The following is a 16,227-nucleotide window of genomic DNA, read 5'->3' as shown; positions in this document are numbered from 1 at the left end:
AAAGTAAAATTTGCTACATGTCTTTTTTTGTTCTTATTGTCATTTTTCTTCAGAAGTTCAGTTGTTTTGTTCAAATACTTTGATTTCATCATACCAGTCAATAGATTGTGTTCTGAGTTCTGGATGAGACAACGGTGGCAAGACAGACTCCAGGAGGGAGGAGACATTTTCTTGGTTAAATCTGATAAGTTAAAAGGTTTTTTTTTAAAGTTTAAACGTGATGTGGCCTTGACGGTTCTGGGGTAGAGCTAGATGGGTCTGATGGTGTCATGAGGTCAAAGAGCAGGTGAATAGCACTGTCCAAACTGCCCAGCAAAAGGTGACAAGCCAGACAGAGTGCATGACAGAGGTGACTGCATTGCTTTTATTATCAACTGATTTTACAAAATAGGGGAGAAGAAAGGGCAGTGTCTCCAACACTGTGAAACAGTCCATCGATCTAGTTCAAAAACAGATATTGGATATAGCTCTCAGCCAATGGAGACAGGGAGCCAGAGTCAATGGGCCAATCATTGGTATCTGCAGGAAACCAGCAGGTTATGTTCTCAAAGCCAGAGGGAGGGAGACGTTCTGAGCATGTGTCAGTGTGTACATGTGTGCGTGCGTGTGTGCGTGTGTGCGTGTGGTCGTGTGTCTGTGTAAACATGACATCATTACTCACAGGTTGGAGACTACTCTTATCCATAGTTGTGACTCGGGGAGGAAAGGAGGACCGAAGATGACATCACAAAGCTCAACTCTGAGCGAAGGAGAAGTTCGGGAGTCACCGACCCTGGCGAGGGAGCCTCGCCATCGCTCTCTTCATCGTGTGAACCGTCCAAACGGATGTAGGTCACCCTGGTATGGCGTCTTACAGTCGCCCTCACCAGAACACGCACCAGGGAACTGTGGGCTGTAGTGCTACTCTCACACAGAGTCGTGCTGGAAATTGTGTGACAGCCCATGTTATCTCCTGTAGCCATGGCTCCCGGGCGATCATCCCTGGTCACCAGGGCGTCCATATCGGCGATGCCATCCGTGGCTGAAGTTGCCATGGCTTCTTCAAAGTCATCAGTGGCAGCGCCTGCTTGCACGTCTCCCTCTCTCGTCTCCCCCTGTCATACCTCGCTCTCTAGGCTGGAAAAGTGGGCTGAGCCTCGCCGGGAGCACAGGCTTTTGGCTTTGAGTGGAAGGTGGGGGGAGTAGAACCTACGCGGCTGGGGCACCGAGCGCAGTCTCTGATACTGAAGCTTTGCGCTGGCTGAGGCCTGAACTTGGCCCTGGCTCACCATCCCCACCCCTGCGGGCGGTGACATAGAGGACGAGGACGGTGGCGGAGGGATGGGCACCGGCAGGGAAGATGGTGACACAGAAGGTTGCTGCGGAGGTGACGGGGAGGGCTGAGGGGCGTGGTCAGTGGGCTGTGCACTGAGGCTGAGGTTAGACTGGCTGCCTGACTTGGCCTGGCTGGACTCCGGCTTGGGAGGCAGGGGCTTGGGACGAGAGCCCCCGCTGAAGCTGTGGCAGTGGGGGAGCAGTTCCTCCTGGCTATGGGACAGGGCTGTTGCTCTTTTGGAGTGGGAGGTGTGTGGCCGGCTGTGGGGGTGAGGGTAAGGGTGGGGGTGGGGATAGAGACTACAGGAACACATTGTGGAGCCTCCTCCTTCCCGCTCCCCTCTGTCCCTTGTTCGGCTCTTGCCCTTCCCACCCCCGCTCTTCCACTTTTTCTCTCCCTTCATGGAAATTTTGTCCATGGACCAGTATCTCCTCGGTGGAGGGAGGGCAGCGGGAGGGGGAGGCCACTGAGAGCCCAACCCTCCACTTCCCCCTCCTGATCCCCAACCCACTCCTGGACCTGAGCTCCAGAAATCACCACCAACCCATCGCTCTGCCCTAGTCCCTAGCAGGGAATCATCTCGGCTGTTGATGCTGCCCCCCTTCTCTCTGGAGGGGTAAGTGCCAAAGAACCAGCCCCCTCCACCTATACCTCCAATTCCAGCGTTGCTTTCTCTTGCCCCTTGCTCCCAGTACCTCTCGAATCGACCAAACTCACCGGACGAGCCTTCGTCCGAGTAGCTCTCGTCTGCCCTGGCCCTATCTCTCTCTGACTCTGACACTGCACCCCTACCCGCCCTCCTGACCCTCTCCTCTACTTGCCGCCTTGCCCTCTCCCTCTCATCCTCCTCGTCTTCCTCATCACCATCATCGTCCTCAGAGTCCCATTCATGGAAGGACAGCCCTTCTCTAGTCTGCGTCCTGTCCCTCTCATAATGCATTAACAGGGGGCGTCGCTCTCCTCCCCTCCCAGCATCGTCTCTCTCCACTCCGCCACTCCTACGCCGCTTGGAGGATGGAAGGAGAGGGTGAAGGGAGGTTGGGGGAGTATTAGAGTCATCTCCCCCTGCATTTCCGGTCACCCAGAACTTGACAGAGGCAGGCAGTTTGTTGAGGTTAGGGTAGCGCTTGCTTTGGGTTCGATGTCTGGAGTGAGAGCGCGAGGATTTGGGCTGTCTCTCCCTGCTCCGACTGCTGTCCTCCACTTTCCTGTCGTTCCCTTCTTTCTCTCCCCCCTCTCTCCTGCTTCTCTCCCTCTCTCCTTCCCACCCGGCCTCGCGGCCCTTTTCCCTGAATGTGCTCCGATACTGAGTTGAGAAGGAGGAGTAATCTTGTATGCCTCCTTCCCTTTCTCCTTCTGCTTCTCCCTCCCTCTCTGCTTCCACATCTCCCTCCTCAGGCTCGGAGTGCTGTCCCCCTGTTGATTTCTTCCGCTTTTTTGTTTTCATTGCTTTTTTCATCTTCTTTTTCACTTTACGCCTCTTCCTTTCCCTCTCCCTCTCTCTCTCCCGCTCCTCCCTCTTTTTCCGCTTCTTGTTTTTCTTCTTTTTCTTTTTCTCCTTTTCCTTCTCTTTCCTCCTCTTCTTTTCTCTTTTTTGTCTCTCTGTGTCCCCCCCTGCACCACTGCGCTCTCTCTCACTCCAGCCTGCCCACCACTCTTGGAGCTGGGACAGTTGGCTCCCCCCTCTCTCCCTCTCTCGGTCTCTCTCTCGATCTCCCCAGGAGGTGCGGGGTTTCCTGGGGGGGATGGGTGGGGGCAGGCGACCGTGACTCAGGGAGCGAGGTCGGATAACTGAGCGCTCCCTCTCTCTCCCCCTTCCAATGAGCAAACTGGATTCCTCTGTGAGCTCCTCATCCTCATCATCCTCCTCTCCATCCATCCCTCCAGGCCTGTCCCGTGTGCTCCTGGAGGAGCTGTAAGAGTAGGTAGGAGAGGAGGAGCGGGAGGACGAAGCGGAGGACGAGGTGGATGTGGTCGACGTGGTTGAAGACGAAGAGGATGATGTGTACGGTAAGGACGCCGAGGGGGATGGGGGAGTGTAGGTGGGGCTGAGGGGAACGGGCACAGGGAGTGAGAGAGGGGGGGAGAGGGGGCGGGCCCGCCTCCCCCCTCCATCCCTCACTCCATCTCTCCCTCCTCCCCTCCGCCCCAGGGGCAGAATGTTCTCGTACAAGGGCCCCCCAGGCTCTTTAGGCTTCTTTGGCCTACGCTTCCTCCAGAAAGATGAGGGGAGAGGGGGAGAAGGATGTGGCAACGGGGGGTTAGGAGGTAGAGGAGCTTGGCTCTTAGGAGGCAGTCTGGGAGTACCCAGAGGTTTACTGCCCCCTTTCCCCTGACCTCCGCCGCCACCTCCCACCACCCTCTTCCCCACCCCATGGTCCATGCCCTTTTCTGAGTAGAAGGCCACACTGGCTGGAGGGGGCAGAGGGTGGCCCCTTGGCATAGTCTTGGGGGTCTGGGACCCTGCCTGCTGCTCCATACAGGGCCCCAGTCCCTCAGGGTCGATGGGACCATAGTATCTCTTATAGCCATCAAGTCCCCCACCCCCTCCAGCAGTTGAAGCCCAGTTTGGGGGAACTTTCTGGGAAAAAGGTCCCATGTCTGTGATTCCACTCCGCACAGCCATCGGATTGGTACCTGTGACAGACTTGGGCAGCCTCCAACGGTCCACCACGGCCAGTCTGCGGTCTGGCCGGGGGAGGAAGGTGGAGCAGGGGAGGGGCGCACCGACAAGAGGGGTATTGGAGGGACCCAGCGTGGTCCCAGAATGCACCACGGTGGGAGGAGAGCCTGGTAAAGGGGTTTTGTAGACTGGCTGTGGTTGCTGCTGTTGTGGTGGTGGTTGCTGCTGTGCCATGGCAATGGCCTGGTTGCTCACAGACGTGACAACATGCTGCTGCGGGGGGACTGATACCATGACGCCGTGGTGGTGGGTGGACAACGTTTTAGCCCCGCCTGGTGCAGTTTCATCTTCAAAGCTACAGCAGCTGTACATCCCCTGAGAAAAAAGTAAAGAGAGTCAGAATGGCAATTTAAAGTCAATATATTCACCAAATCCATAGGATTTGCCTTGGTGACATTGCAGCAAGGACATATAGAATATACAAATAACAGAAATACATACTGGTACAGGAAAAGGAACAACCCCATAATCAGTGAAACTGGTTTGTGAAGGTGAAGGACAGAACAATACAGCAACATACACTATAAAAAAAAGTCTGCATACTATATGTATTGTGCACTAATAATACACAACACAGAGAGAATATAGTATGGTTATTGGTTCAGTATAAGAAAGTATGCTGATCTAGCGATGTACTGTAAGGTAAGTGAAAAAGGAAATATTGAGATAACAATCAAAAGGCATTCCAATTTTCAAAAGAAATGCAAGATTTCTACTGTTCCTCAGATCTCAGGCCTATTCTTAGATAAAGTCACACACACACAGACAGACAGACAGACACACAAACACACACACACACACACACACACAAACACACAAACAGGAAAGTAACTGAGCACTTTTACTCAGGTACAGTATTTGCACTGTATCTGAGCCGTACCAGTGCCAAGTGGGCAAGCACGGATCTAAAATGTCTTCACACCTTATTATGAGGTCATGATGTTGAACATGAAAATGTTTTCTTTTATTCTTGAGTGAATTTATTTTTATTTGTATGTTTTTTCAGCGGCACTTAACTTTTTCGACCACTGCAATGTTGATATACAGTATACTCACTGTTTAATATGGAAAACATCTGTCTAATATTGTGTGTGACCTGCCTGACCTGCATCCACGTGACGTATATCCTTGTGTGCTTTCATTTGTATGCTAAAACACACACAGGTGTACAAGTACAAGGATGTACACAAACATACACATAGTCACACACACATGCGCATGCACAGAAGCACACATACCCTGCTGATGGCCAGAAGGAAGTCCAGTTTGCCAGAGCTGGTGGCCATGCAGTGACGTAGTCTCCAGTAAACGAGATGTTCCCAGGCAAACACCAGCAGGCTGAGGCCCATGGCCACCAGCAACATGTAGAATACACCCGCCATGTTGTCGATGTCCAGTTTACTGCTCATCACCTCAATCTTGTCATTATGGCAGATACCTGACAGCCAGAGGCGCTCCAGCATCTCAATCTCATCTGGAGGGGGATGGGGGATGTGGGAATGGAGAGAGGGGCAGCGGGGAGGTACAGTGGGGGGAGTAATGCATGAGGTTAAAAGGGGGGGGGGGGGGGGGATAGGGTAGGGTGGCAGAAAAAGACAAGAAGATGGAATAGGGGATAATACTGGGCTAATTGATGGCAACTTACAACTCTTTTTCAAAGCTCATTAGACCTTTCCCATCAACATTTTTACTGCTGATTTACACTGTGGAACAAAATGCGCCACGTTACATATTCCGTTGTTAACCACAGACCACAGATGTTATTTTGTGGATCAAACTAGAACCCAATGGGAAAACAAACTCGCTAACTCGCTTCCAGGTTTCTGGACAACAACGCAAAGGAAAGGAAAGGAAAGGTCTTGGGGGCTCTCTGTTAGCCCATCGTCCAAGGTGACTCTTCAAGGTCAGATGTCAATGACTAAAGCAGGCTTGTTTGAGAAGGAAGAACAAGATATAAGGTGTAGAGAGAGAACGAGAGAGAGAGAGAGAGAGCAAGAGAGAGAGAGGGAGAGAGAGAGAGAGAGAGAGAGAGGGAGAGAGAGAGAGAGTCTAAAACAATGAAGTAGCACTGGAGAGTAAAATGGCCCCGACAACCTAATCTCAACATTTTAACTCAGAGTAAATGAATAGTGGAGGAAAGAAGGTGGGACAGGCACCAGACTGAGATTGGGAGAGAGAGATGGTGAACCAGGGTGGAACAGAGGGAGACAGCGGACGAAACAGGGCAAGAGCAGTGCAGAATGAGTTGAGAGAGTAACAGAGGAGAGAGAGAGAGAGAGAGAGAGAGAGAGAGAGAGAGAGAGAGAGAGAGAGAGAGAGAGCGTAAACAAAGAAAGAGGAGTGTGGGAGAAGAACAGCATTCATTCTTTGGCCACAAATGCATCAGGGGAAATGAGAGGAAAGGAGACAGAGAGAGAGAGAGAGGGAGAGAGAGAGAGAGAGAGAGAGAGAGAGAGAAAGAGCGCAAGCGACTAAAGGGGGCGAGATGAAACCAGAGAAGCAAAGATGAGCGAGAGAGGCCGAGATTGTGTCATTATAAGAAGCAGCAGGAACCCTACTCATCTAAAAGAGGACGAGTGGGGAGGAGAAGAGGAAAATTTTTGAAGAGCGCAAGAAAGAGGCAGAAACACCACAGCTGGGGAGGGAGACAGAAGGGAGGCAGAGGGAGAAGATCATAATCATTTAATTGTGCTGGAGGGATGGTCAGAATCTCCATCACGGTGGTAAGCACGAGGGGATTCAGGAAACTCATTCCGCTAACCTACCAGGAATTGTTTACTTGGCTGGCTAAACCTACTATTGGCTGCGGGGGTTGCTGGTGTAACCATAGCAATGGACGGGAGGAGGAAGTAGTGTATGATTCACGATGGGAGAAAAGACGTGTGTTCTCTGATCAAAGTTGAAATGAGAGCTTTCTGCTACACTAACAATGAAGACGGCACAGGCAGGGTTGGTTTGGCTGAAACCCAACTGAGCAGCGCTGTTTTCCACAGCTCTGTAGTGTAACGCACACTTATGAGGCACGTCGGGGTCGGACAGGCAAGGCGGTTTTGGAACCTGCAATCGGAAAACCACAGGGGGTGTCGCATCCGGCTGCGCCCCACGTTCTGCGGCTCTGCAGCCACAAGTTGTCTCGTTTTTCATCTCGCGGCAACATTAGCCGTGCTTGCGCGGTTCAGATGAAGCCGACTCAGTCATCTGAGTGATCCGGCTAATGTATCTCCTGTAAAACATCATTAGCCAATCAGCCGTGGCCTGGAGCCGGAGCAACAGATGGACACGGTGCTAGCACGGCCCACTGGCAGACGCATGCAACAACAGGTCTGAGGTACATGCCTACTGTACACACACACAAGCGTCCGATGCCATCTGTACTTAATGCTTGGGCATAGATCTTGGTGTTGGTGATGAAAGGCAAATGAAAGGCATCATGCAGGACAAAAAAATTATAATAATAAAAAATAAATGCAAGTGTCCAGGAGCAGAGTGCTGATAAACACGCAGCCTTCCATCCCTCCCCGACTTCACAAGTTCCTGCTGAAACCTCTCGCCTAAGCTCTGGCTCATCTCCTGGCTTTCCCTCCACTTGACTCCCAGTGACTCATTTCTGTTTTCTTCCCCTGCTTCTTTCTCTATGACTCTCGCTCTCGTTCATCTTTGCGTTCTCCGGCTCAGACTGATTTGATGGCGGTTTCCTCCTCCTCAGCCCCCGTCGGCTCAGCGCTGCCGAATCTGGCAGGTGTGTCAAATCCTCACTCCACCTCTGTGGTTGTTGGCATGTCGGGTCAAACAGAGCTGGCACCGTGCAAGCAGCGCTGGCATGGTTGGATGAAATAAATGTTTGTGTGTCGTGCCGTGTGTGCACATGTATGTGTGTGCTCGCCACCATGTAGGAGCCTGATTGTGCCCGCGGTTTGCCAGCCACGTCCAGGGAGAACGAGGCTCCATAGTTTTTGAGCAATCGACCGTGTCCTTTATAATCCTGTGCTTTATCGCAACTTGAAAAGCTGCTTGGCATGCACTTGCGAGATTTCCCAGCGCCCTCCAAGTGAAGAGCTGCAAACCAGCTCCTCACTCTTTTGTTACTGAATAATATATTCTTGGTATCAAAATCCTTACGCGATGCAAAAAAAAAATGGAAGTTGATCTGATAAGCGGCAGGGAGAAAACTTTACGACTCAGCACTATTGCCTTTATCAGAGAGCGGGTTGTAGTCAGATCAATGGACCATTTCCTAGGCTTCCTTTACAAATCACCTCGGGCAGCAACAAGGAGAACGCCACGCTTACAAGATGGAAGATTCACAAAAGCACTAGATGACTTTTCTGAGGCCTCTTCACTCCCCCGTTGGAGCCGAGAGACGATATGATTCAGCGCGGCATGACAGCGGCGGAGACGCGACACTGTGACACGATTTAGTCTGGATGAAGGTTTGTCGCAGAGTCCTTGAGCTACATGGCAATTGTTCAGGGGCAGCCCTCAAGGCAAGATGAATGTGAGCCCCCAGCCGCCACCCCGATCCCACACAAACCAATCCCCTTCCTTAGTAATCCACTCCAATAACACCGTCATATTACGGGATCCCTGAGCATTCAACGCCACTGTAACTGGATCTATCCGGCGTGTACAGGTAAAGGCAAGGGCGTACACCACCCATACGAGCGCCATTAAGAATAAGATTGTGGGACTGTCTGGGTGCTTTAGTTTTTTGTTTTTTTTTATGCGAGCACATTGTTTTCTCCTGGACCATCTATTCACATCCTGATGCCAGCCTTATTTAATAGATCTTGGCACCAAATTGGCATTATCAGTGTGTAAGCAGCTAAAGTGTTCTGCATGCCAGAAACGGCTAAAGGGCTTTGTCCGCCACGCCACGAGCAAAGCCGATTTACAACATGAGCAAGCCAAACAAGGAGCATCCGATTGAGACAATACAGGGGATGTGTGTGTGTGGCGAACTGTGCAAAATTACAATTAAGCATTAGTGTTCAGACAACCACTGCTAAAAACAGATTTTCCCCCTTTTTCTTCCTCCCTCTCTCTCTCTCTCTCTCTCTCTCTCTCTCTCTCTCTCTCTCGCTCTCTCCACCTCTCATTCTCTCTCAGACGTTCACACTCTCACACATTGTCTCTCTCACACACACACACACACACATACGACACACACGCGCACTAGTGCACAGGCGCAGACCCTTTTCTCAAATAATAATCCTATCCACTAGTTTGCGCACGGGAGAATTATGACATCGTTATGGTTATTCCCCAAGTGTTAGCTATTCAATTATCAGATCAGTTTGTATTGTGTCTGCTGCTTGTGCCCCGCCTGTTTCTATATCTACTGTGTCGGGTATTTTAAAGTTGCGAATTTGTGATATTTTCCCGCCTCTCTGTCTCTTTGTCCGTGTGGATCCTCAACAATGACAACAACTGACTCACATAAACTGAACCCCCTTCCCTTCAGCCCATGTATGAGTGAGGGGAGGAGAGAGAAGAGGGAAGGTAGACTGGGTGGAAGGGGGTAAATATACTTTTTTAACAGCGGGCAGCACAAGTTGTTCCTTCGATCTCTGAACACTTGAGAATGAACAAACAGCGCCGCGCTGTCTCTTGTTTTCCCTCCACCTGACAATAAAGAGACCTAGAAACCTCTTTAGCGGTACCGTTGGCTCTCCCTTCCCTTCCATTATTTCTTCCATCCCAATAAAAAACACCACACAGCCATCGCTCCCTCTAGACCATGATTTTTTCCTCATCTGTCCTCGTCGCACCTTTATCATCCCCGCGCTCTACCTCACTCCTTTGTACTCCTTAATGTTTTCACCCGCCCCACCCCTCCCTTTTTTTGTCCCCTCCATTTTTCATATTGTTTTTCTGCACCGGCCTCGCCCGTCTCCCCCCGGCCACCCCGGCTCTCACCATCTCCAACCAGCTGCAGCAGCGCCAGGTCAAGAGGACGTTTCCAGCGTGAGTTCTTGTGCAGGGCGATACCGTAGCCTGTGGTGGCAAAAACCTTCCCCGAGCCTATGGTCATCACCTGTGCCAAAAAGGAAGAGCGTGCACACGGTGAGACCTCGAGCGACTGAGGTCACTTCATCTAAAGAGGAGTTTGCGAGAGCCGGTCCTTACCTTACAACCCTCATCCTTCCTGGCCATATAGTTCAGTACTGCAGCATCATAAATAAAAGCATCCAGCTTCCTGTGAATGGATCAAGGGAGAATTCATTTATCATTTAAGGGGAGAGGGGGAGGTGGGTTTGCGCGGGGAGCGGCGGAGGAAGGGAGTGCAGCGAGAAGGTAAATGAGTTCGATATACCTGGAAAGAGAGTCGGGGTGCATTAATGTATGAGGGGGAAGGGGGCAAACAGAGATGGAGAGTGCAGGAAAAGTTAAATAATGACAACGGAGGGGGACCGTGTGGAATAGCAAAGCAGATCAAGCTTGGCAGATAGAGTAAAAATAAAAAGGAGAATATAATAAAGTGGAGATCAGAGGAAGATGTTTAAGTGAGAGAGAGAGGGTAGTCGGCGAGATGTGGGGAGGGGAGGATTTATATGGAGCCGGGAGCGGAGGGGGAAGAGGGGGGGAAGGGGGAGATTTACACACTTCAGGGTGGGGAAAAAGACATGGGGGAGAGCCAGAGAGTGATGAGGATTATAAAGTTTAAACACAGACGCACCAAGGAAACACACTGGGAGGGGGTCGGGGAAAAGGGAGAGAAAAGGGGAGAACGGAAATAAACGCGAGGAAGACAAGAAAAGGCTGGAACGGAGGACGGACAAGGGAGGTGGAGGCAAGACAAAGATAAAGACTGAGAATGCGGAGGGAACGAGCGGCAAGGGGAGAAGGAGAAAACTGAGAGTTTCTCGTCTCCGAGCACATTAAAACTGGGTTATAATTGGGGTGTTGGGGCGATGGGGAGGGAGGGAAACGCGACGGCGGAGGTTTAGGAGAGAGTAAACTGGGATTATCCAACACACACGGCGGGCGATAGAGATTCCACCGGAGAGTGAAGAGGGAAAGGCTGATTGCGCGGCGCGAGATAGCGCCAAGTGCGGCGTGAGAAGGAGGAGAAACGATTGAGAGAGAAAAATAGTCAGAAAGAGAGAGAGCGCGATATAAGGCAGCGAAGGCCGGAGGGGACCAAGTGTGGGTCTGAGTTGGGTTGCAAAGGCCTCAGAGCGAGAGGGAAAAAAAATCGCCCCCACACCCCCCAGGAAAGGGAAAGACAGTGATGAGGCGCAACACAGCAGCAGGCGCCAGCAGACGAAACACACAATGAAGGAATTTAGCCGCGTCCATGCCGCAGCGGACAGACCCGGTCTTGAGGTTGATGATGGCGTCCTCCACTCCTCTCTGGTTGTATTTCACCATGTACTGGTGCATGTCTGGGTAGTTGGAGCGGATGTTCTTCTCCGTGCTCCCGTTGGGCACGGTGCCAAACTTCAGAGGTGGGTACTGCTCCTCGGGATGCTGGAACTGGTGGAGCAAGGGGAGGCGGCGGGAGGGGGGTGTGGGGTGTGTGTGTGTGTGGGGGGGGGGGGGGGTGGAAGGGGGCATGAGACACAGCAGACTGTGCACCAATCTGTCTGACCTATTTCTGTCCGCTCTCTAGACTAACTTACACTACACTCTAGGCACAGCCAAATGAGATATTTGGAAAGAGAACAATCTGTGGACTTAACTCCGGTATTTTGAGCATTCCTTTAAGTATGCAGAACTATGGAAATCGAGTTTTATGAGATTATATTTTATTCATTTGTAATTTTCCTGCTTTATTCAAATCAACAGGGTGCCCTGGTTTAGCTAGCTTAAAGAATTTGCCTTACTCTCCACCATCCCTCAATCGGCATTCAGGCAGAACGGTAGAATACCTTCTTGTCCGAGAGCCCCGACACAGTGTCAATGTACTCCTCCTGGATCATGAAGGCGGCCAGGTTAGCGGTGTATGAGGCCAGGAAGATGACGGCGAAGAAGGCCCAGATCAGCACCATGATCTTGCTGGTGGTTCCTCTGGGGTTCTCCACCGGCACCGAGTTGTTGAACACAATGGCCCACAGCAGCCACACCGACTTCCCAATGGTGAAGGTGGAGCCGCCCGCCTCTGTTACAGGTGGACAGAGAGAGGAAAGCCAAAGAGATTGGGTTTTGAAAGCAACGGTTGGTCGGACCGGAAGTGACTCACTTTTAATTTCTCAATCCAGGATATGAACCTGGGGACATGTGCAGAGAACACATGATTTTATCCACAGTACCGGGACCGGCGTGTTCAGCGGTATTTGACTGCGGCTGTAAGCGGCTCGTGAAATTCCTTGCGGTGATTTGTCACAGGTCTTATATAAGTAAATAACGCGGCAGGTCCATTGACACCGAAGCTCACGGGGTTCGGTCGACACATTTCCTCGTGCATCGTGGCTTTCCGCTCCACGGCTATGTGATCTTACAGATGATTAAACTACATCGAACAAATCAAACACTCAAAGGGCCCGCATGCTCTGCATTCAAACGACAGTTGAAAATGAGAGAGGAGGGAGTCGTAGGGAGGAGGAGATGAGAGGGATGGAGAGGGATGTAGGGGGATGAAAAAAAAATGAAGTAGTGCACAGCACCCCTGCGGTAGAAAGGGCAAGTCAGTAGAAATCAGACCAAGGTGGGAGGCATACTGAACATCACAAGGGGGTAAACTGCGGTAGCATAGAAGATGGCCTTCCCAATATAAACATTGCTTGAGTTCATTTCAATAGTAACTAGTAAGTTACTGCCAGACAGTGAAACACCTGAAGAAATTAAAATAAGGAGAGAGAGAAAAAGTTATATTACGTAAGAAACTCATTTCAACTTGTGTGTGCTTCTGCGGTGCAGTGTTTTCCTACTTGATCTGTAAAACAACAGTGACACTGTGCACAGACCCATCCATCAGGCTTGCGAAAACGGGGGACAGCTTAAACCAATCACTCACTCTTGCCGCTCCGAAGACTGCGGTTGTAGCCGACGGGGCTGAAGAACTCAAAGATGAAGACTGTCACAGCCACCACGGTCAGGCACATGACGAACATCATCACCCACACAGCCGGACTGTAGGGCTCTTTCAGCGGGAGAGAAATAAATTAAGTCAATGCACGGTACGTTGGAGCAGCACTGTCTAGTTACCGTCAGGACAGGACAGCTGTGCCGAGCTTGACTCGGTTTAACCAGCTCCCTTGTGGGAAACGGGCGAACGTGGATTAAACTTTTTTTTTAAAACAGCGATCAGACGTAATACTCCAACACAGAAGGTCAAGGTTCCTCTTCTACCGGAGAAATTTTTCGGGCGGGCAGACAGCAGCACTCAACCTCGAGCGGCCAAACACTTTGCTGCAGGGGGTCTACGGTCGCATTTCTTACCTAAGAAAGCCGAAGGCGACACGGTGCCGTTGCTACGGGAGACCATGACGCTGATCCCCGTCTCCACAAAGGGAACAGAAAAGTCGACGACTTCTGACCTCTCCTCGTTGATGGTCAAAGACCCAATGGCCATGTCCGCCCTCTTGTACACCACCTAAAGGGAGGGGCGAAAGAGATCAGGGAGGAACTTAGTTCGGGAAAATGGCGCGGGGATTAATAGGCAGAGCAAATCTGTTGCAGCCTTTTCAGGATCCATAAAAGGCCAGCCCGGAGTTATTCTGAGTCAGATACACAACTATTCAGAGCACCCCAAGCACAGAATGAGCTCTGGCTCACTGCCCTCTGACACCATCGGAAAAAAAACCTCCAAAATACTGCTAATTGAAGGAAGTGAAATGTTAATCAACATTAGACATGGCACATTCCCACTTTAGAAGCAGAAATACGAGACGGAAAGAAAACGCCCTCCCCCGCCATGTTGCCAAGTCTCTGGATTACCTGATCAAAGAATGGCAGACACTGGAGCATCTGATCAAAAGACAGATATTAGTCTGAGAAAATAAAACGCGTTTGGCCTTTTTTTTTCCATTGGAACATAGGTCGATAGACAGCTCTGGCCCAGGATCAACTCATAAAAATGATAGAGCGGAAGGAAGCAGTGAAACGGTTTTGGATCCCATAGCAACTGGCCTTTGGCAAGCTCCTCCAGGGAGGAGGAAGCAGTAGGGCACTTCAATGAGACAGCCCCCCACCGCAACACCACTCTGTGTGTATTTGCATGTTGTTCTAGTGTGTGTGTGTGTGTGTGTGTGTGTGTGTGTGTGTGTGTGTGTGTGTGTGTGTGTGTGTGTTGTAAGTCTGTGTATTCCCATCACCTTGTTTGTTTGTATGTGTTTCTATATGCCAATCTCTCCCCCATGTCAAGCGGTGGATCATGAACCTGTGGGAATATCTGTGTGTACGCGGACACCCTGCTTTGCTTGCAACACAAAAATGCCTAAAAACGACTGGCAGATTGGCAGAAGGTGTCTGAGGTGTGTGTGTGTGTGTGTGTGTGTGTGTGTGTGTGTGTGTGTGTGTGTGTGTGTGTGTGTGTGTGTGTGTGTGTGTGTGTGTGTGTGTGTGTGTGTGTGTTTTGTGGGTGTGGGTGTGTTCATTAATATGCATGTTTATGTTTATGTTACCAAGTAATTTGAATACATTTTTGTATAGCAAGACATAATATACATCTGCTCTGTATGGTCTCTGCTGTGTCGTTGTTTTGGTCTAGCTCTGCGTCACTAAAAATAAAGGAAAATCGAATTTAGATCACCTTTACATTTTGGCAGTGATTGATGCTTTGGGTGCGAATCACTTTTTTGGGCAAGTATTAACCATGCAGATTATTTTATCTCTGTGTCTTCAAAATGTTGAAAGGAGTAATGCGGATGGATGTTCATCATGGAAGTGATAGATAATAAAAAACGGTTTCTATTGCCTTGTACCAGGTTCCTAGTGTGGGCAATTAGCATTACACCAGGCAACGTAGTTGACGGCGCGTCTCCATAGCAACCCTTGCACCTGTCACTCGACCTAAGTGATGGAGAAGGGACGGAACAGTGGCTTGAACCCTTTTAACCATACATCCCCAGAACAAAGTTTTTTCTAAATACAAAAATTTGTCAGAGTAACTCAAATATCATGAAAAATCGTAATATTTAAACTGACAAGATGACCAGTTTCACTGATTCTTTTTGTGTGTGTGTGTGTGTGTGTGTGTGTGTGTGTGTGTGTGTGTGTGTGTGTGCGTGTATGTGTGCTGGCTATTGTTAACAGCCTATAAGTTGCTCAGTGATGGATGTGACACGTTGTTTTTAACGTGTCACAACGCGCTAGCCGGAAGATGGAAATTCAAGACCAACAGTGCAACCAGAGAACGTGTGGCTCAACAAAACAAAACACACTACATAAACATTCACACCTTTTACAGCAAAAAATTAAATACACACTTCGCCCATACACAAAATCGCACACAAACAGCACGACAGTGCGTTGCCCACACCGAACTACCAGATTGAAAAAGACTTGCCTCTCCGATCATGCCGTTCCACACTCCATCTATCTTCTTCCCGTGCTTTCCATTGGTGACCAGGTAAAGGTCGTATGTGAAGCCAACGATCTTGGCCAATCTCTTGAGGATATCGATGCAGAAGCCCTTGCAGCACTGCTTCATCGGAGCGACACCCTCCTGAATAGCGCTGCGAGAGAGAGAGAGAGAGAGAGAGTGAGAGAGAGAGAGAGAGAGAGAGAGAGAGAAGAGAGAGAGAGAGAGAGAAAGAGAGAGAGGTGTGTAAATAAAGCAGGGAGTGCAGAAAGTTATGAAAGAAGAAGAATCGCAGACAGAAAGGGGCTCCGAAATCCGCCTCCGCCGATCCGACCGCCCCGTGAAACTACGCCCAGAGAGAGAGAGAGAGAGAGGGAGGCGGAGAGAAGGTCAAACGAAGAAATGTGATGTAAAGTGATCAGAGGTCTCCCTCTTTTCTCTCCTTTTTTTTTTTTTTGAAACGCAGCCCTTAGCGACGACCGTAACAGACCGGAGCGGGATAAGTGCTTTCATCCCCCCGAGTGATGAACCATAAAGCCCGTCTGTGCTCGTGCCTTATTTCAGAGCCGCGAGTCATTTCCGTGGTCCTCTGGAGAGCGGTCTGCGATCGATCGGGGTCAAAGTTGATGGAGACGGCGGGTTTGATATGTGGTTGATGTGCTTCGCCGGCGTGAACACCCCAATGAAATGTTGTGAAGTCCACTTATTTAATGGACAAACAAAGTGGAGGAGACGTTTGCGGCGTTTTTTTTTTTTTTTTTATGT

The 16,227-nt window shown here is 50.3% G+C and overlaps 1 protein-coding gene across 1 annotated transcript in view; it reads right to left on the bottom strand.

Moving 5' to 3' along the window:
* Positions 1-1,097: 1,097 nt before the first annotated feature.
* The window catches only part of grin2db (glutamate receptor, ionotropic, N-methyl D-aspartate 2D, b), a gene marked incomplete at both ends in the record, with an annotated part of 27,483 nt that continues 12,353 nt past the window's right edge, over positions 1,098-16,227 (bottom strand). The window contains 9 exons of the mRNA XM_080005880.1: positions 1,098-4,313; positions 5,237-5,472; positions 9,915-10,032; positions 10,125-10,194; positions 11,314-11,474; positions 11,870-12,099; positions 12,955-13,080; positions 13,380-13,533; positions 15,448-15,616. Coding sequence (XP_079862006.1) covers positions 1,098-4,313; positions 5,237-5,472; positions 9,915-10,032; positions 10,125-10,194; positions 11,314-11,474; positions 11,870-12,099; positions 12,955-13,080; positions 13,380-13,533; positions 15,448-15,616 — 4,480 coding nt within the window. The remainder of the gene's footprint in view (positions 4,314-5,236; positions 5,473-9,914; positions 10,033-10,124; positions 10,195-11,313; positions 11,475-11,869; positions 12,100-12,954; positions 13,081-13,379; positions 13,534-15,447; positions 15,617-16,227) is intronic.

The sequence above is a fragment of the Zeus faber genome, assembly GCF_960531495.2.
Source record: "Zeus faber genome assembly, chromosome: 8".
NCBI classification, from domain to species: Eukaryota; Metazoa; Chordata; class Actinopteri; order Zeiformes; family Zeidae; genus Zeus; species Zeus faber.
Note: the sequence above shows the minus strand (reverse complement) of the source record. Positions and strands in the feature narration are given on the sequence as shown.